The 26309-nt window shown below is 44.7% G+C and overlaps 2 protein-coding genes and 1 pseudogene across 2 annotated transcripts; all 3 read right to left on the reverse strand.

Moving 5' to 3' along the window:
* Nucleotides 1-2946: 2946 nt before the first annotated feature.
* LOC120028520 (extracellular calcium-sensing receptor) lies at nucleotides 2947-6452 on the reverse strand. The gene is made up of 7 exons (XM_038973715.1): nucleotides 6253-6452; nucleotides 5682-5976; nucleotides 4832-5456; nucleotides 4605-4777; nucleotides 4237-4464; nucleotides 3986-4109; nucleotides 2947-3860 (listed from the first exon to the last, which is right to left on the reverse strand). The coding sequence occupies exons 2-7, from the start codon at nucleotides 5940-5942 to the stop codon at nucleotides 2947-2949; spliced, it is 2325 nt and encodes a 774-aa protein (XP_038829643.1). The 5' UTR covers nucleotides 5943-5976; nucleotides 6253-6452.
* Nucleotides 6453-16960: 10508 nt separating this feature from the next.
* LOC120028786 lies at nucleotides 16961-21387 on the reverse strand (annotated as a pseudogene).
* A 966-nt stretch (nucleotides 21388-22353) lies between these two features.
* Nucleotides 22354-25048, reverse strand: LOC120028521 (vomeronasal type-2 receptor 26-like). Its single transcript, XM_038973716.1, has 2 exons — nucleotides 24992-25048; nucleotides 22354-23136 (listed from the first exon to the last, which is right to left on the reverse strand). Exons 1-2 carry the CDS (start codon nucleotides 25046-25048, stop codon nucleotides 22354-22356), a joined length of 840 nt encoding a protein of 279 aa, XP_038829644.1.
* Nucleotides 25049-26309: the final 1261 nt, after the last annotated feature.

Genomic DNA, 26309 nt, shown 5'->3' on the forward strand with positions numbered 1-26309 from the left:
GCATGGTACTCTCTCTGGTTGTTGGGAAGGTGGCATGGTACTCTCTCTGGTTGTTGGGAAGGTTGGCATGGTACTCTCTCTGGTTGTTGGGAAGGTGGCATGGTACTCTCTCTGGTTGTTGGGAAGGTTGGCATGGTACTCTCTCTGGTTGTTGGGAAGGTTGGCATGGTACTCTCTCTGGTTGTTGAGAAGGTGGCATGGTACTTTCTCTGGTTGTTAGGAAGGTTGACATGGTACTCTCTCTGGTTGTTGGGAAGGTTGGCATGGTACTCTGGTTGTTGGGAAGGTTGGCATGGTACTCTCTCTGGTTGTTGGGAAGGTTGGCAAGGCACTCTCTCTGGTTGTTGGGAAGGTTGGAATGGTACTCTCTCTGGTTGTTGGGAAAGTTGGCATGGTACTCTCTCTGGGTTTTGGGAAGGTTGGCATGGTACTCTGGTTGTTGGGAAAGTTGGCATGGTACTCTCTCTGGTTGTTGGGAAGGTTGGCATGGTACTCTGGTTGTTGGGAAGGTTGACATGGTACTCTCTCTGGTTGTTGGGAAGGTTGGCATGGTACTCTCTCTGGTTGTTGGGAAGGTTGGCATGGTACTCTCTCTGGTAAGGGGAAAGGTTGGCAAGGCACTCTCTTGTTGTTGGGAAGGTTGACATGGTACTCTCTCTGGTTGTTGGGAAGGTTGGCATGGTACTCTCTCTGGTTGTTGGGAAGGTTGGCATGGTACTCTCTCTGGTTGTTGGGAAGGTTGGAATGGTACTCTCTCTGGTTGTTGGGAAGGTTGGCATGGTACTCTCTCTGGTTGTTGGGAAGGTTGCCATGGTACTCTCTCTGGTTGTTGGGAAGGTTGGCATGGTACTCTCTCTGGTTGTTGGGAAGGTTGACATGGTACTTTCTCTGGTTGTTGGGAAGGTTGGCATGGTACTCTCTCTGGTTGTTGGGAAGGTTGGCATGGTACTCTGGTTGTTGGGAAGGTTGGCATGGTACTCTCTCTGGTTGTTGGGAAGGTTGCCACAGTACTCTCTCTGGTTGTTGGGAAGGTTGACATGGTACTTTCTCTGGTTGTTGGGAAGGTTGGCATGGTACTCTCTCTGGTTGTTGGGAAGGTTGGCATGGTACTCTGGTTGTTGGGAAGGTTGGCATGGTACTCTCTCTGGTTGTTGGGAAGGTTGCCATGGTACTCTCTCTGGATGTTGGGAAGGTTGCCATGTTACTCTCTCTGGTTGTTTGCAAGGTTGACATGGTACTCTCTCTGGTTGTTGGGAAGGTTGGCATGGTACTCTCTCTGGTTGTTGGGAAGGTTATCATGGTACTCTCTCTGGTTGTTGGGAAGGTTGGAATGGTACTCTCTCTGGTTGTTGGGAAGGTTGGCATGGTACTCTCTCTGGTTGTTGTGAAGGTTGGCATGGTACTCTCTCTGGTTGTTGGGAAGGTTGGCATGGTACTCTCTCTGGTTGTTTGCAAGGTTGACATGGTACTCTCTCTGGTTGTTGGGAAGGTTGGCATGGTACCTTCTCTGGTTGTTGGGAAGGTTGGCATGGTACTTTCTCTGGTTGTTGAGAAGGTGGCATGGTACTCTCTCTGGTTGTTTGCAAGGTTGACATGGTACTCTTTCTGGTTGTTGGGAAGGTTGGCATGGTACTCTGGTTGTTGGGAAGGTTGGCATGGTACTCTCTCTGGTTGTTGGGAAGGTTGGCATGGTACTCTTTCTGGTTGTTGGGAAGGTTGGCATGGTACTCTGGTTGTTGGGAAGGTTGACAAGGTACTCTCTCTGGTTGTTGGGAAGGTTGACATGGTACTCTTTCTGGTTGTTGGGAAGGTTGGTATGGTACTCTGGTTGTTGGGAAGGTTGACATGGTACTCTCTCTGGTTGTTGGGAAGGTTGACATAATAATCTCTCTGGTTGTTGAGAAGGTGGCATGGTACTCTCTCTGGTTGTTTATAAGGTTGACATGGTACTCTCTCTGGTTGTTGGGAAGGTTGACATAATAATCTCTCTGGTTGTTGAGAAGGTGGCATGGTACTCTCTCTGGTTGTTTATAAGGTTGACATGGTACTCTCTCTGGTTGTTGGGAAGGTTGGCATGGTACTCTCTCTGGTTGTTGGGAAGGTTGGCATGGTACTCTCTCTGGTTGTTGGGACATTTGGCATGTTACTCTCTCTGGTTGTTGGGAAGGTTGGCATGGTACTCTCTCTGGTTGTTGGCAAGGTTGACATGGTACTCTCTCTGGTTGTTGGGAAGGTTGGCATGGTACTCTGGTTGTTGGGAAGGTTGGCATGGTACTCTCTCTGGTTGTTGGAAAGGTTGGCAAGGCACTCTCTCTGGTTGTTGGGAAGGTTGGCATGGTTCTCTGGTTGTTGGGAAGGTTGGCATGGTACTCTCTCTGATTGTTGGAAAGGTTGGCAAGGCACTCTCTCTGGTTGTTGGGAAGGTTGGCATGGTACTCTCTCTGGTTGTTGGGAAGGTTGGCAAGGCACTCTCTCTGGTTGTTGGGAAGGTTGGCATGGTACTCTCTCTGGTTGTTGGGAAGGTTGGCAAGGCACTCTCTCTGGTTGTTGGGAAGGTTGGCATGGTTCTCTCTCTGGTTGTTGGGAAGGTTGGCATGGTACTCTCTCTGGTTGTTGGGAAGGTTGCATGGTACTTTCTCTGGTTGTTGGGACATTTGGCATGTTACTCTCTCTGGTTGTTGGGAAGGTTGCATGGTACTTTCTCTGGTTGTTGGGAAGGTTTTCATGGTATTCAGGTTATATACCTCATTCACTACAGTTTAGCCATACTCTGACAATAAAAAAAAAATGTTAAATTGGACTTAGTTCATAATTTAAAAAAAACAACCGATTCATTTTCTAGTTATATATTGTTTATTTTCAACAATTAAACGTTCATACCTGAAATACTTAAAATGTCAAAATAAAGTACATTATCATGAGAAATATGACTAAACAATTGCGCATTCATGCTGATTTTGTTGAACATTTTCCCATCATCATCTTTTTAGTGTTTTTCTCTGGTTTCATTAAAATGATATAACATTTAGGTGCAAATATACAGAAAAGCAACCCAAAGCTTGAGGACAGAATGGCAAAGATCTCCACAGCTACAGTGAACTTCCCAGGAGAGCTGACATAAGCTGGGATAAAGGTGATCCAGACTGCACAGAATATGAGCATGCTGAAGGTGATGAATTTGGCCTCATTGAAGTTATCAGGCAGCTTCCGAGCCAGAAAAGCCAGCACAAAGCACAAGAGAGAGAGCAGTCCTATATAGCCCAACACAGCCCAGAAACCAATAGCTGAACCCACATCACACTCTAGAATGATCTTTTCCTTGTAGGTAGTGAAGTTTTTAATGGGGAAGGGAGGGGACAGGACCAACCACAGAGTGCATATCAAAGCCTGGACAAACGTGAAGGACACTACAGTCAATCTCTGCTGTGGAGGACCAAACCATTTCATGACATTACTGGCTGGAAGTGTAGCCCTGAAGGCCATCAACACCACTATTGTTTTCCCCAGAACACAAGAGATGCAGAGGACGAAGGTGATCCCAAACGCTGTGTGACGCAGCATACAGGACCATTCAGAGGGCCGGCCAATGAAAGTAAGAGAACACAGAAAACACAGAGCCAAGGAGAAGAGCAGCAGGAAGCTCAGCTCAGAGTTGTTGGCCCTGACGATGGGGGTTTTCTTGTTTCTGAAGAAAATAAATGCCACAATACTAGTCATACATGTTCCTAGCAGGGAGACAGCAGTCAGCAACACTCCCATGATTTCTTCATAGGAGAGAAATTCTATTTCCTTCTTTTCACACATATCCCTCTTCTTATTGGTCCAAAACTCAGGATGACATTGATCACAGGTGACAGAATCTATAAAAAGCAAAAGGAATGTAATACGTTTAATAAAGACTACACACAAACTATTTTTCATTCCAGGACAACAGTGTAGGTCGTTTTGTTTTTCTCTTATCACTGTTTGACTGATTAGTTCCTACCTGTGTTATTACTTATTTCTCCCTCTGCACATTGGATACAGTCATAACAGCATACAGGCTTTCCTTTCTGTACAGCCTTACGAGTGCCTGGGGGACAGCTGTCACTGCACACTGACACAGGCACCTGTAAAAAAAGAAAAGCATTGGTGGTATACATTAGAGAACATGGTGACACAATCCACTACTCTGTGTACTGTTACATATGATAGCCTGCAACACATAGCGTGTATTTGACATTCAATTAGTCCCACCAGCTTTGCATTCTGTGTCCACACTAAGGAGCTGTTATTGATGGTGAGTTGCCTGTCTGCAGGTAGGGAGGCATCGTAGAGACCCACGGTAACAAACTCCACGTTGCCGTCCTCCTTCGGCTGCCAGTTGATGATGTCATACTTGGCAGTAACGTCTCCTTTCTCGTTGAAATACACCTCCTCCCCCTCTTTTGTCTTGAAACGCACATTTTTTATGTGCTCGAGAATCTAAGGAGACATAACAATAACAGTAATAATAATAACATATCAGGAATGTTCACAAGCCAGCTTTTTTGTGCAGTTTGAACAGAAATGTCCGTCATATGAAAATCTGAGTTACACTTCAAAATGTGTGCTCATCAACTCACTGTCTGTGGATCAGGCTGTGTCTTGTTGCCACATGTCTCCCCACAGCCCCAAACATTATGGAGGGCATGGGCCACAGCCAGAACTCCTTTATAGACATTATTAAAGATAGCCATTAGAGACAGATCAGTGAAGATGTTCTGTAACCCAGACAGATTCTCCCTGCCTGTACACTCTCGCTGAGACTGACCCGTCTCGGACTCTGAGCTCTCACCCTGCTGAGACTGACCCGTCTCGGACTCTGAGCTCACACCCTGCCTGAAGCGACAGTCAAACAGAGCCTCCCAGAACTCAGTGAACATGCTGCTGTCAATGCCGGCCGAGATAAGCGGTCTCACGTCCAGGATGAACTCTCCCAGCCCTGTGACATGGGCTTTGGCGATGGACAGGCCTATGGCTCCGTTCAGGACGTGGTGGGCCTCCACCCTGGCGATGTAGGAGTCAATGATCCATCCCTCGGAGCCCACCCACTGGTAGCCTGTCAGATTGTGGCGGGCAAATTGCTTCACCAGCAAGTCTAGGTCCAGGAAGGAGAGGAAGGCGACAATGACCTTGGATTTGGACGTCTTGATGCTCTCTATGACCCTCTGCAGCTTCTCCTCAGGGTCTGTCCTAAAGAAGGCCACAGAGTACTCCAGACAGATCCCCAGCTGCTCTGCCGTCTCAATGAACGTGGCCATGCCGTTGTTTCCATAGTCGTCGTTGGTTCGGATGGCGCCCACCCAAGTCCAGCCAAAGTGCTTGACCAGCTGGGCCAGGGCTCTGCTCTGGTAGTGGTCACTGGGGATGGTTCTGAAGAAGGAGGGGTACTTGACTTTATTACTCAGACACCCACATGTGGCAAAGTGGCTGATCTGAGGAAAAAAATTGTACAGGAGTAACAATAGACAACCAATTAGGACATACAACTATCTATCGTCAGTATAAGAATAGACAACACATCCAAATACTACTATTTAGGGGAGAAAGCATTTTTCAAAAAGTTTTTAATGACTACCAATGAGCATGTTTTGAATTAATGTATAGAACATCTTAATACACTGATACCCTCTTGACTCCTAACCCTGCCCACTACCTACCATCGGGATATGGAAGGGACCGAGGACGGTAGCAGTGGCCATGCTGGGTGAGGAGGAGTCCTCCCCCATGATGGCCTGAACCTGGGCTGGTCTGGAGCAACCTGAACCCTCTGTGGCTGTCTCCTGGTTCCCGTTAGCCAGCGCCAGGGCCACCCTCACCCCTCTGGCTATGGAGCCACATGAGTCATAGATCTTATAGCCTAGAGAGACACCGGGCAACAGGGATGTGCTGTTGTTGATCTCCTCTATGGCAAACAGCATAGCCTGGGTAAACTGGAACGCTCTGAAATTCAGACTGGTTCCAACATGACAGTTGTTAATGTCAGGGTTTGGGGTTCAAATGTTCCCTGACTAAAATGAACAATATTTTCTCCTTAATAAATATTGAAAAAAATATTTTGTAAGAAATTATTCTAGAGATACATTACTGAAACCGATAATTGTTGACAACCATCGTAGAAAAATAAGGAATTTGCTATTTTCTTAATATGTATGTTATTCTTAAAACTTACCCATAGTATTTTCCCTGAATTTCAATATTATGCCAACCTCATTCCTGCCAGTAGTTTACCTGGTGCACTGCAGAGGTGGTGGGCTCTGTGTGTAGTTCAGCTCTCTGTTCTGCCAGCTGCTGTGGAATGAGAAGATGCCTCCCAGAATGATGTCTCCGTCCTTGGCCAGCTGTGGGTACTCTGGTCCTCCTCTCCGCCTGCACACCACCAGGTCATCTGGCTCTGCCCTGGATAGAGCAACCACCAGAACCAGCTGTAGCATCGCCCAGCCCTGCTCTGGCCACCTATGTGTGGACAGCATACCTGGCACTGCTAGGCTTCTGTAGCGTGCTTGGCTGGCATTACAGGTGCCCAACAAAGGGATGGCATTGCTGAAACTGATATTTATACGTTGCGGCACAGTGTGACACAATCATACTCCACTAGGGAACGAGCACCATTGGGCATCAGTGAGGGAGGTGCTGCATTGTGTCATGATAACAACACTGTATTGATTACCGGAAAATTACTGGCATGTTTAGTGTGGAGTTGTTTTAAGAAGGTCATTCCAAGGATGATTATGACACTGTTTTGATTAGTAGAAAATTACTGGTATGTTTAGTGTGGAGTTGTTTTAAGGTCATTCCAAGGATGATTATGACACTGTATTGATTAGTAGAAAATTACTGGTATGATTAGTGTGGAATTGTTTTAAGAAGGTCATACCAAGGATCATTTAGCTATTTGATTTTGAATTTTAAGACCCCTTGAAGTATCCAAAAAATATCCACCCCGAAATATTTGATGAAACATTGAATTTGGCCTTACTGCTAATAGCCCATACAAATGCGTTGAATAACATAGTCACTACATGGTACAATAGATAGTCCCCCCCACAAAATCTAAAATAAGCTTGTTTTGAAGTGTCTATATTATATCTGAAAGATATGAAAAAGATCAGGAAATTTAATAATTTATTTGTCGCACTAATTTGTCTCCATGGAAAAAGTCAAGGGGTCTGAATACTTTCCGAATGCACTGCATTTGGAAAGTATTCTGACCCCTTAAATTTTTCCACATTTTGTTACGTTACAGCCTAATTCTAAAATTGATAAAATGTTTTTTTCCCCCTCATCAATCTACACACAATACCCCATATTGTAACGGCTTTCTTCTGTGGACGAAGGAGAGGACCAAAGCGCAGCGTGGTTAGTGTTCAACATGTTTAATAAAGACGATAAACGTGAACACTACAAAATACAAAACAACAAATGTGAAAAACCGAAACAGTCCTATCTGGTGCATAGACACAAAGACAGAAGACAACCACCAACAAAACCCAACACAAAACAGGCTACCTAAATATGGTTCCCAATCAGAGAAAATGACAAACACCTGCCTCTGATTGAGAACCATATCAGGCCAAATAACAAACCCAACATAGAAACACAAAACATAGAATGCCCACTCTGCTCACGTCCTGACCAACACTAAAACAAAGAAAACACAAAAGAACTATGGTCAGAACGTGACACATATTGACAAAGCAAAAACAGGTACTTTTTTTGTTGTTGAAATTTCTTACAAAACATTATAATATTTTCACATTTACAAAAGTATTCAAACCCTTTACTCAGTACTTTGTTGAAGCACCATTGGCAGTGATTACAGCCTTAAGACCTCTTGGGTATGAGGCTACACACTTGGCACACCTGTATTTGGGGAGTTTATCCCATTCTTCTCTGCATATCTTCTCAAGCGCTGTCAGGTTGGATGGGGAGCGTTGCTGCACAGCTATTTTCAGGTCTGTCCAGAGATGTTCGATTGGGTTCAAGTCCGAGCTCTGGTTGGGCCTCGCAAGGACATTCAGAGGCTTGTCCCGAAGCCAATTGTAACGGCTTTCTTCCTGGGATGAAGGAGAGGACCAAAATGCAGCGCCGTTAGTGTTCAACATGTTTAATTAACCAATAAACAATGAACATTAACAAATAACAAAATAACAAACGTGAAAGCCGAGACAGTCCTATCTGGTGCAGAACACAAACACAGAGACAGGAAACAACCACCCACAATCCCCAACACAAAACAAGCCACCTTTATATGATTCTCAATCAGGGACAACGATTGACAGCTGTCTCTGATTGAGAACCATATTAGGCTGAACACAGAAACAGACGAACTAGACACACAACATAGAATACCCACCCCAACTCACGCCCTGACCAACTAAACACATACAAAACAACAGAAAACAGGTCAGGAACGTGACAGAACCCCCCCCTCAAGGTGCGAACTCCGGGCGCACCCCTAAAACTCAAGGGGAGGGTCTGGGTGGGCATCTGTCCGCGGTGGCGGCTCCGGCGGTGGACGAGTACACCACTCCACCACTGTCTTTGTCCCCCTCCTTAGCGTCCTTTGGGTGGCGACCCTCGCCCCCGACCATGGTCCAGGAACCTTCACCAAGGCCCCTCCTAAATAGAGGAGACAACTCAGGACAGAGAGGTAGCTCAGGACAGAGAGGTAGCTCAGGACAGAGAGGTAGCTCAGGACAGAGAGGTAGCTCAGGACAGAGAGGTAGCTCAGGACAGAGAAATCGCTCCGGACAAATGGCAGCTCCGGACAAATGGCAGCTCCGGACTGAATGGCAGCTCCGGACTGAATGGCAGCTCCGGACTGAATGGCAGCTCCGGACTGAGTGGCAGCTCCGGACTGAGTGGCAGCTCCGGACTGAGTGGCAGCTCCGGACTGAGTGGCAGCTCCGGACTGGGTGGCAGCTCCGGACTGGGTGGCAGCTCCGGACTGGAGGGCAGCTCATGACTGGAGGGCAGCTCATGACTGGAGGGCAGCTCATGACTGGAGGGCAGCTCATGACTGTAGGGCAGCTCATGACTGTAGGGCAGCTCATGACTGTAGGGCAGCTCATGACTGTAGGGCAGCTCATGACTGTCTGGCGGCTCTGGCAGCTCCTGACTGGCTGGCGGCTCTGGCAGCTCCTGACTGGCTGGCGGCTCTGGCAGCTCCTGACTGGCTGGCGTCTCTGGCAGCTCCTGACTGGCTGGCGGCTCTGGCAGCTCCTGACTGGCTGGCGGCTCTGGCGGCTCCTGACTGGCTGGCGGCTCTGGCGGCTCCTGACTGGCTGGCGGCTCTGGCGGCTCCTGACTGGCTGGCGGCTCTGGCGGCTCCTGACTGGCTGGCGGCTCTGGCGGCTCCTGACTGGCTGGCGGCTCTGGCAGCTCCTGACTGGCTGGCGGCTCTGGCGGCTCCTGACTGACGGACGGCTCTAGCGGCTCCTGACTGACGGACGGCTCTAATGGCTCGGGACAGACGGGCGGCTCTAATGGCTCGTGGCAGACGGATGACTCAGATGGCGCTGGGCAGACGGATGGCTCAGATGGCGCTAGGCAGACAGATGGCTCAGATGGCGCTAGGCAGACAGATGGCTCAGACGGCGCTGGGCAGACGGATGGCTCAGACGGCGCTGGGCAGACGGATGGCTCAGACGGCGCTGGGCAGACGGATGGCTCAGACGGCGCTGGGCAGACGGATGGCTTCCGTGCTGCCTCCTCAGACCACCGCTCCTGGGCTTTAGCTGCCTCCATCTCTTCCCGAGAGCGGCGATCTTCTCCAACCTTAGCCCAGGGTCCTTCTCCGTTAAATATTTGCTCCCATGACCATTCCTCCTGGTACCGCTGCTGCTGTCGCTGCTGCCCGTTGCCACGCTGCTTGATCCTTGTTTGGTGGGTGGTTCTGTAACGGCTTTCTTCCTGGGATGAAGGAGAGGACCAAAATGCAGCGCCGTTAGTGTTCAACATGTTTAATTAACCAATAAACAATGAACATTAACAAATAACAAAATAACAAACGTGAAAGCCGAGACAGTCCTATCTGGTGCAGAACACAAACACAGAGACAGGAAACAACCACCCACAATCCCCAACACAAAACAAGCCACCTTTATATGATTCTCAATCAGGGACAACGATTGACAGCTGTCTCTGATTGAGAACCATATTAGGCTGAACACAGAAACAGACGAACTAGACACACAACATAGAATACCCACCCCAACTCACGCCCTGACCAACTAAACACATACAAAACAACAGAAAACAGGTCAGGAACGTGACACCAATGCTGAGTTGTATTGGCTGTGTGCTTAGGGTCGTTGTCCTGTTGGAAGGTGAACCTTCAACCCCGTCTGATGTCCTGAACGCTTTGGCCAGGTTTACATCAAGGATCTTTCTGTACTTTGCTCCATTCATCTTTCCCTCAATCCTGACTAGTCTCCCAGTCCCTGCCGCTGAAAACATCCCCACAGCATGATGCTGCCACCACCATGCTTCACCGTAAGGATGGTGCCAGGTTTCCTCTAGACGTGAGTCTGACGCTTGGCTTTCAGATCAAATAGTTCAATCTTGGTTTCATCAGACCAGAAAATCTTGTTTCTCATGGTGTGAAAGTCCTTTAGGTGCCTATTGGCAAACTCCAAGCGGGCTGTGATGTGCCTTTTACTGAAGAGTGGCTTCCGTCTGGCAACTCTACCATAAAGGCCTGATTGGTGATGCAGAGATGGTTGTCCCTCTGGAAGGTTATCCCATCTCCAAAAGAGAAACTCTGGAGCTCTGTCAGTGACCATCGGGTTCGTAGTCACCTCTCTGACCAAGGCCCTTCTCCCCCGATTGCTCAGTTTGGCCAGGAGGCCACCTCTAGGAAGAGTCTTGGTGGTACAAAACTTCTTCCATTTAAGAATGATGGAGGTCACTGTGTTCTTGGGGGATCTTCAATGCTGCAGAAATGTTTTGGTGCCCTTCCCCAGATCTGTGCCTCGACACAATCCTGTCTCGGAGCTCTACGGACAATTCCTTCAACCTCATGGTTTGGTTTTTGCTCTGACATGCACCGTCAACTGTGGGATCTTATGTAGACAGGTGTGTGCCTTTCCAAATCCAATCAATTGAATTTACCACAGGTGGACTCCAATCAAGTTGTAGAAACATCTCAAGGATGATCAATTTCGAGTCTAATAGCAAAGGGTCTGAATACTTATGTAAATAAGGTAATTCTGTTTTTTTTTTTTTTTTTTTTTTTTGTGTGTGTAGATTGATGAGGGGAAGAAAAACTATTTAATTAATTTGAGAACAAGGCTGTAATGTAACAAAATGTGTCAAGGGGTCTATAAAGTTTCCTAATGCAATGTATATGTTCTGATTTCTAAGACAGTCTAAGTTGTGTATCATTCACAACTAAAGTTGCCAAATAGCTAAAAAAAAAAGTTCAATTACAATATATTCTTCTTACTTTACAATCAGATAAAATAAATTAATGGCACAGGACTTCCAAGTATATCTTGTCAGCTAAATCAACAAGCCTACAGCCTATGGCATGGAGCATAGCCAGATAACATAGGCTTACAGTTGGCCAACTCATATTCTGTACTTCTGAAATGCGATTTCTTCATGTTTCTTTAGACCTGCCTAAAATAAATATAGGATTTATTATGATGGTGTATATTCAATTGATTTATTATACTTTTTAAATGTAGATAATCTAAAGCCGGCAGCAGCGTCTATTATGTGGAGATGCTAAACGTGTTAATTAACGGTCAATTACCGTGAGACCAGCAGTCTTTTGGATGACAATATTCGGCTGACAAATTTTCATAGTCCCTCCCTTGAATGTAAGATTTCGACCGCATGCTTCTTGTTAAAGGATATATTTTGTAGGAAGTACTTACAGTGTTACACGTAATCTGACTAATTTGAAAGGAATTAATGACTTTGGGGGAAAGATTATAAAAAACTATAATTACACCAAAGTTATATAGTACAACTGAGGTGAAAGGGTGGAAATGCTTCCTGCTCTAACCCGATTTTGTTTTGTTAGTGACACTTTGAGCTCTTTTCAACTGAAGGGTCCCAACTTCCTATTTCACCTTTATTTAACTAGGCAAGTCAGTTAAGAACAAATTCTTATTTTCAATGGCAGCCTAGGAACAGTGGGTTAATCACCTTGTTCAGGGGCAAAACAACAGATGTTTTACCTTGTCAGCTCGGTGATTTGATCTTGCAACCTTTCGGTTACTAGTCCAACACTCTAACCACTAGGTTACTTGTCGCCCCGACATGTGATGGAACACACATGGAAAACCCCAAAATATTACCCAAGTGATAGGGCTTTTCTCGGGTTGAGGGGGAACTTTTTAAAACCTCTACGGGATAGGTGTCCCTAAACTGGGACGGTTGTTGCTAATGTGCACTAATTTGACTAGAATGACGTTGTAAACAACAGCCAACTGTAACGTCTGATTTCCTCCTCTTCGTCTGAAGAGGAGGTGTAGGTGAGGACCAAAACGCAGCGTGTTGTCAAGACATGATGAATTTATTTAGACAAGACGAACACGAAGCACACTTGATAAATTACAAAATAACAAAAACGACGTAGACCGACCTGAATATGAGAACTTACATATAAATGAAGAACGCACGAACAGGAACAGACTAGACAAACGAAACAGTCCCGTGTGGTAACAAACACTGACACGGAAGACAATCACCCACAAACAAACAGTGAGAACAGCCTACCTTAATATGGTTCTCAATCAGAGGAAACGTCAAACACCTGCCCCTAATTGAGAACCATATCAGGCAACACATTGAACCCAACATAGAAACACATAACATAGACTACCCACCCAGCTCACGCCCTGACCATACTAAACAAATACAAAAACAACGGAAAACAGGTCAGGAACGTGACACCAACTTTCCAGGACATAGACATGTCTTACATGGGCAGAACGCTTAAATGCTTGTTAATCTTACTGCAGTGTCCAATCTACAGTAGCTATTACAGTGAAAAAATACCATGTTGTTGTTTGAGGATAATGCACAACTACAAAACACTTTTATCACTGCAACTGGTTTGATACATTCACCTCTGAAGTTAAATCATGTACTTACACTCAGTAATCTTGCTCTGATTTGTCATCCTGAGGGTCCCAGACATAAAATGTAGCATGGTTTTGTTTGATAAAATCTATTTTTATATTCAAATGTAGGAACTGGGCTCTACAGTTTGAACCCCTGCTGTCTCTGGCCTCACACCCACCCCGCACGGCCATCTAGATGTGTGAAGGTTCATGTCTTTTCTGCAGGGAAGCTAATTATCCATAATGTATGACATTCCTGGGAGTGTGTAAACTTTCATTTTTTATTATCTCTATAGTTATGTACTTGAAAATGTATCAATTGACCAAATTGGCACATTTGGGCAAACTCCTGGCAGACTTGAGGCAAAATATAGTGTGGTAATGTAATGCTTCCCTGGCTCAGTCTGTAACTTTGCACATACTGCTTCCATCTGGTGGCCAAAATCTGACTTACACCTAAACTCCTATCTGATTGTATTGCGTTTCTCTTGCATATCAAAGATTTTGAAAAATATATACACTACCGTTCAAAAGTTTGGGGTCACTTACAAATGTTCTTGTTTTTGAAAGACACATTTTTTGTCCATTAAAATAACATCAAATTGATCAGAAATACAGTGTAGACATTGCTAATGTTGTAAATGACTATTGTAGCTGGAAACGGCAGAGTTTTAATGGATAGGCGTACAAATGCCCATTATCAGCAACCATCATTCCTGTGTTCCAATGGCAGGTTGTTTTAGCTAATCCAAGTTTATCATTTTAAAAAGCTAATTGATCATTAGAAAACCCCTTTTGCAATTATGTTAGCACAGCTGAAAACTGTTGTACTGATAAAGAAGCAATAAAACTGGCCTTCTTTAGACTAGTTGAGTATCTGGAGCATCAGTATTTGTGGGTTCGATTACAGGCTCAAAATGGCCAGAAACAAATAACTTTGCTCTGAAACTCGTCAGTCTATTCTTGTTCTGAGAAATGAAGGCTATTCCATGCGAGAAACTGCCAACAGTTTGGGATCCACTGATCTTGGCTACTCACCATACTTTAGGTTACAGATTTATGTGATTGAGTAGGCTTATACAGTTGAAGTCGGAAGTTTACATACACTTAGGTTGTAGTCAAAAAAAATTATGTTTTTCAACCACTCCGCAACTGTCTTGTTAACAAACTATAGTTTTGGCAATTTGGTTAGGACATCTACTTTGTGTGTGAGACAAGTCATTTTTCCAACAATTGTTTACAGACTGATTATTTCACTTATAATTCACTGTATCACAATTCCAGTGGGTCAGAAGTTTACATACACTAAGTTGACTGTGCCTTTAAACAGCTTGGAAAATTGCAAAAAATTATTTCATGGCTTTAGAAGCTTTTGATAGGCTAATTGACATCATTTGAGTCAATTGGAGGTGTACCTGTGGATTTATTTCAAGGCCTACATTCAAACTCAGTGGCTCTTTGCTTAACATCATGATAAAATCAAAAGAAATCAGCCAAGACCTCAGAAAAAAAAGTGTAGACCTCCACAAGTCTGGTTCATCCTGGGAGCAATTTCCAAATGCATGTAGGTACCACGTTCATCTGTACAAACAATAGTACGCAAGTATAAACACCATGGGACTACATAGTCATCATATGGCTCAGGAAGGAGACGCGTACTGTCTCCTAGAGATGAACGTACTTTGGTGCGAAAAGTGCAAATCAATCCCAGAACCTCAGCAAAGGACCCTTTGAAGATGCTAGAGGAAACAGGTACAAAAGTATCTATATCCACAGTAAAACGAGTCCTATGTCGACATAACCTGAAAGGCCGCTCAGCAAGGACGAAGCCACTGCTCCAAAACTGCCATAAAAAAGTCAGACAACGGTTTGCAACTGCACATGGGGACAAAGATCATACTTTTTGGAGAAATGTCCTCTGGTCTGATGAAAGAAAAATAGAACTGTTTGGCCATACTGACCATTGTTATGTTTGGAGGAAAAAGGGGGAGACTTGCAAGCCGAAGAACACCATCCCAAACATGAAGCACGGGGGTGGCAGTGTCATGTTGTGGGGGTGGTTTGCTGCAGGAGGGATTGGTGCACTTCACAAAATAGATGGCATCATGAGGCAGGATAATTATGTGGATATATTGAAGCAACATCTCAAGACATCAGTCAGGAAGTTAAAGCTTGGTCGCAAATGGGTCATCCAAATGGACAATGACCCCAAGCATACTTCCAAAGTTGTGGCAAAATGGCTTTTAAGGACAACAAAATCAAGGTATTGGAGTGGCCGTCACAAAGCCCTGACCTCAATCCAATAGAACATTTGTGGGCAGCACTGAAAAACCATGTGCTAGCAAAGAGGCCTACAAACCTGACTCCGTTACACCAGGTCTGTCAGGAGGAATGGGCCAAAATTCCCCCAAATTATTGTGGGAAGCTTGTGGAAGGCTACCTGAAATGTTTAACCCAAGTTAAACAATTTAAAGGCAATGTTACCAACTACTAATTGAGTGTATGTAAACTTCTGACCCACTGGGAATGTGATGAAAGAAATTAAAGCTGAAATAAATCATTCTCTCTATTAGTCTGACATTCACGTTCTTAAAATAAAGTGGTGATCCTGACTGACCTAACACTGGGAATTTTTACCAGGATTAAATATCAGGAATTGTGAAAAACTGAGTTTAAATGTATTTGGCTAAGGTTTATGTAAACTTCCGACTTCAACTGTATCTATGTTTGAAATCTAATTAAACATCCTTATAATTTTGTAAGAAATGTAAGGTCTTTTTTACATGTTTCAATAAAGTTGACTGAAGTAGAAGCTCATCTTTTGTAGGTATTTTCACTTGGTAATGAGTAATAAGTACATAGAAAAACACTTAATTTTAACTCGATAAAGAAAGCCTGTGTAACACCTAGTAATTACATTGTACTTACGCAGATATTACATGTATTATGTGGTGTAGTCGTGGGTTTATCCTCTCACTTGGTTGGCAAGGAGGTTCAGCTTGTCATAATGGGTAAGATTAATTAAAAGTAAAAAATATTATAATCTGGGATGACATCCATACGGTAGACGGTAGTCAGTAAGGTGGATCTATATCCGATCTGTTTTAGTAAACCCAGATGGTACACTTTTTTTGGGGGTGGGGGGGGAAATTGCTGTCAACAACATTGAGTGGATATTTTGAAGAGTTCGCTTTCACAGGTAGGTAATGAGAGCCTATTGAACCTTCAACGTCTGTAATCTGGGACACCCAGCGCATTTGTCCACAAGATATTACAACCTTGTGACACGTATTACTGAATAGGATGCAGCTGAGTAGAAACTGAACACTACATTGGTAAATTAAATGGACACTTGCCCATTTGTAATATGCATGGTAACAAGCATTTGTTGTTACACCTCTGTAATTACAAACTGCAGTTGCCACCAGTTAAATATTGTTATTTCAGTGTAACTATATAATTAAACACATTACTTGTTACAGCGTAATTACACATAAAGACCCCTTAAAATTAAGTGTTGCACAAAAAGAAGCAGCATGATGAGTTCGTTGTTTTGGTGAAGTGATTTTACCTTTTAAAATAAACTGTCAGATGTGATTTCAACATTTCATTAGTTTCACTGAGTTTCAATGGTTATTATCACATTTGAGAAGAGATCTCTGAGAAATTAGCAGAGGAACCATTATCAACAAATAGTTTCTTGCATAATACACAGATCAGGATATAAAGATATGAGATGAAACTTACGAGCTGTAATATTATCTAAAAACATTAAATCAAACAAAAGACTTTATAAACAATATCATCTAACATCAAAACATTTTAAAGTAAAAATATATTCAAAAGGTGTTGTAACAAAGTCAAAGTGCTTTTGATGACGTTTTACACATCAAATGTTTCTTGGTGTTTTTCTCTGGTTTACATAAAATTACGTAGCATTTAGGGAGAAATATACAAAAGAGCATTCCATAACTAGAGGCCAGAATAGCAAATATCTCCACAGCTACAGTGAACTTCCCAGGAGTGCTGACATAAGCTGGGATAAAGGTGATCCAGACTGCACAGAATATGAGCATGCTGAAGGTGATGAATTTGGCCTCATTGAAGTTATCAGGCAGCTTCCGAGCCAGAAATGCCAGCACAAAGCACAAGACAGACAGGAGTCCGATATAGCCCAACACAGCCCAGAAACCAATAGCTGAACCCACATCACACTCTAGAATGATCTTTTCCTTATCTGTCTTCATGTTCTTGTAGGGGAAAGGAGGGGAGACTGTTAACCAAAGAGCACAGATCAGGACCTGTATGAGAGTGAAAGCCAGAACACTGAGTCTCTGCTGTGGAAGCCCAAACCATTTCATGACATTACTGGCTGGAAGTGTAGCCCTGAAGGCCATCAACACCACTATTGTTTTCCCCAGAACACAAGAGATGCAGAGGACGAAGGTGATCCCAAACGCTGTGTGACGCAGCATACAGGACCACTCAGAGGGCCGGCCAATGAAAGTAAGAGAACACAGAAAACACAGAGTCAAGGAGAAGAGCAGCAGGAAGCTCAGCTCAGAGTTGTTGGCCCTGACGATGGGAGTCTTTCTGTAGTGGAAGAATATCAGTGCTATTGTCATTGTCAGACACCCACCAAACACAGAAAATGCTACCAACAGTACACCCATGAGTTCCTTGAAGGTGAGGTATTCAATGCCTTTCAAATGACAGTTATTCCTCTCTTCATTTGACTTGTACTCGGGGGGGCATGTTGTACATGTCACTGCATCTGAAAGCATAAATAGTTTGATTATGTACAGCGAGTACATCTTCAGATAGACCAGTAAAGTGCTGGCTGAGATTTTTCCCAACATGAACAGGATGAAGGCTAGCGTAAAAGCTACGAGTCCTGAGGTCTCACTTGTGGTGTTGCTGAACTCCCCATCTGCACAGGCGATGCAGTCAAAGCAACAGAAAGGTTTCCCCTTAACGAAGGCCCTGCGTGTCCCTGGCAGACAGCTCTCACTGCAGATAGACCTGGGTACCTGGAACACACAGACACCCTTTACGCCAAGGGATCACTCATATTTAAACACACACAAGTATACAGTATACTTTAATGCAAAACTCTTAAAGGAACACAGTTGTGATGAATGATTAATAGATGCTTCTCCCTAACAAGTCTTCACCTCAGACTGATTGTCTGCCCAGACAGCACTCACACCTTCCTTCATCTCAAACTTCTGGCCCTCAGGTTGTGAGGCGTCATAGTAGCCGATGGTCTCAAACGAGATGTACCCTGTGTTATCCATCTGCCAGTTGACCAGGGCGTAGCGTGCCGATGGGTCCCCCTGATCATCAAAGAACACCCTCTCACCATGCCTAGTGGTGAAATTCACCTGGGTCAGGTAATGTAACACCTGGAGGAAGGAAAGAAAATAAGTGGTGTTGATTTTTGAACTTTTTACCCCTTTTTTCCCCCAATTTCGTTGTATCTAATTGGTAGTTACAGTCCCTGTCTCATCGCTGCAATTCCCGTATGCACTCGGGAGAGGCGAAGGTCGAGAGTCATGCGTCCTCCGAAACACGCCCCTAACCAAGCCACACTGCTTCTTGACACACTGCTCGCTTAACCCAGAAGCCAGCCACACCAATGTGTCGGAGGAAACACAGTACACTTGGCGACCGTGTCAGCGTGCATGCGCCCAGCCTGCCACAGGAGTCGCTAGAGCGCGATGGGACAAGGACATCCCTGCCAGCAAAACCATCCCCTAACCCGGACGACTCTGGGCCAATTGTGCGCCGCCCCATGGGTTTCCGGGTCCAGGCCGGCTGCGACAGAGCCTGGACTCAAACCCAGAATTTCTATAGGCACATCTAGCAATAGCGATGCAGTGCCTTAGACCACTGCGCTACTCGGGAGGCCCAGTGGTATTTTTTATAACACAATCTTACGTTCTCCACCCGACCTCGTGTCATAGGCAAATGGTGTTATTTGTTATCTTAGTAATGCCACATAGTTACAGGCTACAGGTGTTATTTGTTATCTTAGTAACGCCACATAGTTACAAGCTACAGGTGTTATTTGTTAACGTAGTAACGCCACATAGTTACAGGCTACAGGTGTTATTTGTTGGCTTAGTAACGTCACATAGTTAAAGGCTACAGGTGTTATTTGTTGGCTTAGTAACGCCACATAGTTACAGGCTACAGGTGTTATTTGTTGGCTTAGTAACGCCACATAGTTACAGGCTACAGGTGTTATTTGTTGGCTTAGTAACGCCACATAGTTACAGGCTACAGGTGTTATTTGTTGGCTTAGTAAAGCCACATAGTTACTTTACCTGCCACGGCTCTATTTTATCCCTGGCTGCACACGTGTTATCTTGAAATGGCCCCTGTCCACTCTGACAGGTAGTGAGCAGGTGTAGAGCGTGAGCCACAGCGTACACAGCCTTGTAGATGTTGTTGAGCAGACTAGCGTCTGACACATCTGTGTAGCGGGAGCCAGTGTCTCTCAGGGACTCCCTCCCTGTGCAGGCTCTGACCGGAGAGCCAGGAGTCATGCTGCAGCTGAACACGCTCTCCCACAACTCCACCAGACCCCTGTCCCCCAGCTGGGTGGAGGGCCGCCTGTTGGCCAAGAACTCCCCCAGGCCGGGGATGACCGCGTTGGGCACAGCGAAGCCCACCGCCCCCTGGACCACGGCGTAGTTGACGTGGGAGGCGATGTAACGGTAGGTGATCCATCCCTCGCTACCCACCCACTGCAACCCCGTCACATTCTGCAGGTACAGCTCTTTTATCAGGATTTCCAGGTCTGTGCCGTCTGCAAACGCCACGATCACCTTGGAGGTGGACTGTTTAATGATGTCCACCACCTTCAGGAACCACTCTCTGGGGTCGGTCCTGTAGATTGCCACTGAGTAGTCTACACACACCCCTTCACTGGACGCTGCTTTCAGGAAGGTGGCCATGCCATTGTTACCATAGTCACTGTTGGTTCTGATGGCCCCCACCCAGGTCCAGCCAAAGTGTTTGACCAGCTGGGCCAGGGCTCTGCTCTGGTAGTGGTCACTGGGGATGGTTCTGAAGAATGAAGGGTATTGCCTTCTGTTACTCAGACAAGCACAGGTGGCTGAATGACTGAGCTGGAAAGACAACAAAGACAGACGTTTCTAACACACTGCTCCAACGTTGCCGTTCTGTAAAAGTAGCACATGGGCACGGCAGCATTTTCACATAGTATCATCTCTGCCTTTCACTCTCTCAATACATACACACATACACTCCCTGACTCACCACTGGTATGTGGAAGGGCCCCATGGTGCGTGCCATGGCTATAGTGGAGGTGGAGGTGGTCTCCCCTATGACAGCATGCACAGTGGAGAGCTTGGTGCAGCTCTGTGGCTCCTCCTCATATCCATTCATCAGAGCCAGGGACGCCCGCACAGACAGGGGGATGCTGGGACACGAGTCAAAGATCCTGTAGCCCAGAGACAGCCCTGGCAGCAGCTCAGAGCTGTTATTGATCTCCTCTATGGCAAAGATCATAGTTTGGGCATACTGGAGCTCACCTGGGTCCAGCCTGCAGAGACGACTTCTAGTACTGTCACTTCAGTTTTAGTCAGAGAAATCCCAGCCAGAGACAGACGTATAAAGCATTTAGTCAGTAAAAACCCCAGCCAAAGACAGACATATAAAGCATTTAGTCAGTGAAATCACAGCCAGACACGTATAAAGCATTTAGTCAGTGAAAACCCCAGCCAGAGACCTGTAAAGCATTGTCAGTGAAAACCCCAGCCAGAGACCTGTAAAGCATTTAGTCTGTGAAAACCCCAGCCAGAGACCTGTAAAGCATTTAGTCTGTGAAAACCCCAGCCAGAGACCTATAAAGCATTAGTCAGTGAAAACCCAGCCAGAGACAGACGTATAAAGCATTTAGTCCGTGAAAACCCAGCCAGAGACAGACAGTTTTCAACACTTTTTGAACATAATTTCTCTTACACACCTGTGAACATACATGTTTGTCCATGTGAACAGAGACATGAGCATTATGATTCACAGCAAACTATTCAACATGTTCTTACCCTTCACACTGGATGCTTCCTGGGTTGACTTGCAGAGTTGGATTCACACTGACTGGGTTTTGGTGAAAGGAGAAAATACCTCCTAAGTTGATGTCTCCCTCCTTTGAGAACTGTGACAGTTCTTTTGTTCCATAAGATCTGCACACAGGCTGCCCAGCCTTAGCTGTCACTATCAGCAGAGGGATCACCAGAAGGTCTGCTAGCTGCAGCATAGCTTTTTACCGAGTCTCTCACCTCTCACCGTCCCGACAATGCTCCATCTGGGCTCCTTTATATGTTACCATTAATGATGGGTATGATGCTATAGGAGCTTACAACTGTTTCAATGTCTTAGTTTCAACCAATGATGACACTCACTGAGTGATTGACAAAACAGTTGGCCTATTAGGTGTTAAAAGGGATCCCTAAGAGGTTTTAAGTAAGAGTAGTGCAGTCCCGTGTGTCTTTCCCAGAACCAATGGCTCAGTCACTTCTGAATATAGATTCTAAAATATAAGTTCCCTGAAGAAACCTTTATTTTTTTACGTGGCGAGTTTTTGGGGGAAATCAGAACGTTTCCGGTGAAACTGTAATTCAGGCAGAAATACAAGAGAGTTGTTTTTGGAGTATTAGTGAATAGTTTAGCATTATTGTTTTTCTAGTCATAATTTGTCCCTAGGAAATAACTTATTTCAATCAGTCAACATGTACTGTAGGTTATTTATAATAAGCAGTACCTGGAGAAAATCTGACCTATCTTCAAACAAAATCGAATGCCCTCCCTTCAGGAAATATATATTTGAACTAAACTCTCCATGAAAGATTTTTAAAAAAAACAAGTGACCCTCCCTTATACCCAAAATAATAATTTAAACATAAAGTGGATAGCAGAAAACATGCCTACCATTTATCCTCACTTCTAGAGCAATCCAGGGCCCAGTTTCCCGATAGCGATGAAACTTAGGTTTACGACTGTTTTAAAACAGCCGAAGATTTAACATGCGTTTCCCAAAACATTACGCCGAGAGAACGGTCGCTAAGTGCGTCGTTGGAGAGTGTGTCGATATTGACGGGATCGAAAGAAAGACAGCGCTGCTCTAGGATCAGCTTTCTCCATTCAAACATTTCCTTAACTTTAGAATTATTTCACAATACTGACCATTTTGGGGGGGGGGGGGGGGGGGGACCAGTGCACCTGTCTAACGCCCACATCCTCCCCAACCCCTCTCAATACTAAAGTGTGTATAAAGTGTAAGTAATATGATATAATACTTTGGAGCAAATATATAGAAAAGTAAACCATAACTAGAGGCCAGAATAGCAAAGATCTCCACAGCTACAGTGAACTTCCCAGGAGAGCTGACATAAGCTGGGATAAAGGTGATCCAGACTGCACAGAATATGAGCATGCTGAAGGTGATGAATTTGGCCTCATTGAAGTTATCAGGCAGCTTCCGAGCCAGAAAAGCCAGCACAAAGCACAAGAGAGACAGGAGTCCGATATAGCCCAACACAGCCCAGAAACCAATAGCTGAACCCACATCACACTCTAGAATGATATTTTCCTTATATGTTTTCATATTGTTGTATGGGAAAGGAGGGGAGACTGTTAACCAAAGAACACAGATCAGGACCTGTATGAGAGTGAAAGCCAGAACACTGAGTCTCTGCTGTGGAGGACCAAACCATTTCATGACATTACTGGCTGGAAGTGTAGCCCTGAAGGCCATCAACACCACTATTGTTTTCCCCAGGAAGCTCAGCTCAGAGTTGTTGGCCCTGTCAATGGGAGTCTTTTTGAAGTGAACGAAGACCAATGGCACCACTGTGGTCAAACACGCTCCGACCAATGAGATTGCAGCCAGGAGGATTCCCATGGTCTCGTCAAATGAGAGAAATGCCACCCCCTTTGGGACACAGCGACTCTTGTCTCCGTTTGACCAGTGTTCCAGGGAACGTACAAGGAATGTACAAGGAAAATGCTATAATCAAGTAATGTATTATAATAGGCAGCTGTCACTTCCCAGAGCCGTTTGCTTTTCTAGTTAGATCCTAATGTTAGCTAGCTAACTAACATTGAACCTGGTTGGTTAGCTCCAGCACTGTGGCATTATTTGCACTTTGTTCATTGTTGTTTAACTAGCTAACGTTAGCTGGCTGGCTCGTTAGCTGACGTTACGTGACGTGTGTACAACACACGTTGAATATGGCCGGTGTCAGTAAGCGTCTAGAAAAAAGCGGCATACATTTTTTTTCAGCTAGACTGGTTAGGCTGTTTTCATGTTATCCAGAGGTAAACAAATCATCGGCCAGAGTGTCAGATGTGCGCTCCGAGAGCAAAACGAGATGGGTGGGGCTAAAGCTGAAGAGGGTGTGAACTATGCTGAATGGGTGTAGACAAAGACGAGTTCTTCACTCGATACCAAAACATTCAAAGGCAATTTTTCTCAAAAGTGAGTTTACAAGTTGATCAACTTTCAAAGCAGAATTAGCCTCCAGTATTTATGCTGCAGTAGTTTATGTGTCGGGGGGCTAGGGTCAGTCTGTTATATCTGGAGTATTTCTCCTGTCTTATCCGGTGTCCTGTGTGAATTTAAGTATGCTCTCTCTAATTCTCTCTTTCTCTCTTTCTTTCTTTCTCTCTCTCGGAGGACCTGAGCCCTAGGACCATGCCTCAGGACTACCTGGCATGATGACTCCTTGTTGTCCCCAGTCCACCTGGCCGTGCTGCTGCTTCAGTTTCAACTGTTCTGCCTGCAGCTATGGAACCCTGACCTGTTCACTGTGATTACTATTATTTGACCATGCTGGTCATTTATGAACATTTGAACATCTTGGCCATATTCTGTTATCTCCACCTGGCACAGCCAGAAGAGGACTGGCCACCCCTCATAGCCTGGTTCCTCTCTAGGTTTCTTCCTAGGTTTTGGCCTTTCTAGGGAGTTTTTCCTAGCCACCGTGCTTCTACACCTGCATTGCTTGCTGTTTGGGGTATTAGGCTGGGTTTCTGTAAAGCACTTTGATATATCAGCTGATGTAAGAAGGGCTATATTAATACATTTGATTTGATTTGAAATTACTTTCCCATTGTTCCTCAAATGCAGTGTATGATATACAATTTTGTAGCTCTGAGTCTCTACTTTCATCCAATGTAAAAAACACAATTTCAAATTTTGCTACATAAGACCGAATCCAGGTAGTGAGTCACATATTCTAAAAGTGAACACATATTCTACAGTTAATCTATCTTTTTGGTCAGTGGATTTGGTTTGTATCAGTCAGAGCCCAGCCCTATCCACTAAGAGACATGCGGGGCCGCTAGGGGTCCCCCGGACCAAAAATAAATACATTTAGCTTAAGGCCTCCAAAAGGCTAAGGGCCGGCTGTGGTATCAGTTTTCTCACCTGTTAGGTTGCTGATCTCCCCAGCAGCACAGGGGGGATACAGGATAAAAAGCAGACTGGTATTGTTTTTGATCGCTGTCTGGAGGAACACTGGGAAGCAGCTGTCACTACAGACAGACCGAGACCTCTGAAACACAACACCTGCACACTCCCTCTAACCTGTCTGTCTCTCTTTACTCCTTCACTCATATTATAAATCCCCCTTGGTCACACAATCATTCAATTCATTCCCGCCTACACATTGTATGTGTCATCTCCGACAAATGAATATATCTTTAATCTATTTATCTATGTTTTATGAAAGTACCTGTAACTGCTACCATGTGTTTTCTGTGTAAATGTGTACCTTTAAGGGATTGCACGCCCATTCTCTCTTTATCCCATTTATGGCAAACTGCTCTCCATTTGCGAGAGAGGCATCAAAATTCCTCACAGTGACAAACACTGTCTCTGCTGCCTGGTCTCTCTGCCAGTTCACCACCTCATACATGGCAGTGGGCTCTCTGTTAAAAAAAAATTTAAACACTCTCCTCAGACTTCATGGTGAAGTTTACGTATCGCAGGTATCTCAACACCTGCATGACTTAAAATAATCACCATGTACTGATGTACACTGTCCCAGTAGGATAACACTGTTTGGTTCCTAATAAAACCATGTTTGGTTCCCATGTAGAACCCTCTGTGGAAAGGGTTTTACACGGAATCAAAAAAGATTCTACCTGGAACCAAAAAGGGTTCTTCAAAGGGTTCTCTTAAGGCGACAGCCGAAGAACCCTTTTAGGTTCTAGATAGCACCTTTTTTTTAAGAGTGTAGAATGAATGTACTTTAGAAGTAAAATGGTGTGATTGTAAATATTTGTAATTTTCATAAAACCAGTCAGTCAATTATCAAATCAGTTGAACAAAATGAACTATCTGTGGGCCATAAAGGTAGCCGCTCACCTGTCCTGGCTCGATGCTGTCTCACCTGTGCTGGCTCGATGCTGTCTCACCTGTCCTGGCTCGATGCTGTCTCTGTGTGCACAGTTCCTATTAACACCTTGGCCTTTACTGTGCCTGCAGGTCAACAGGTCATGTATGGAGTGGGCTACAGCACACACTGCTTTATACACATTATTAGAGAAGCTCAGCTCGGACATGTAAGTAAACGGGTTACTGATTAAAGAAAATATAAATAGTTTGTGGAACATCTGTTAGTGAAATCACAGTGTAAAAGCAGCCGAGGCGGGTCTACTCTTGGCCATTTTCTTGTTATGTGGTGGAAATCTGAGCGGGTCGAACATAACATGTCAACCCTGTTACCTATAAATAGACAGGCTAGAAATGCTTAAAAAACTCTTAAGCATCCGTCCCTTTTTCTCATTTCTCGCCTGAAATGACATACTCAAATTTAACTGCCTGTAGCTCAAGACCTGAAGCAAGGATATGCATATTCTTAGTACCATTTGAAAGGAAACACTTTGAAGTTTGTGGAAATGTGAAAGGAATGTAGGAGAATATCACACAATAGATCTGGTAAAAGATAATACAAAGAAAAAACCAACCGCTCTTTTGTATTTTCTTTGTACCATCATCTTTGAAATGCAAGAGAAAAGCCATAATGTATTATTCCAGCCCAGGTGCAATATACATTTTGGCCACTAGATGGCGGCAGTGTATGTGCAACGTTTTAGACGGATCAAATTAACTATTGCATTTCTGTTCCCGACATTGTATCAAGACTGCCCAAATATGCCTAATTTGTTTATTAA

Source organism: Salvelinus namaycush, chromosome 34 (assembly GCF_016432855.1).
Source record: "Salvelinus namaycush isolate Seneca chromosome 34, SaNama_1.0, whole genome shotgun sequence".
NCBI lineage: Eukaryota > Metazoa > Chordata > Actinopteri > Salmoniformes > Salmonidae > Salvelinus > Salvelinus namaycush.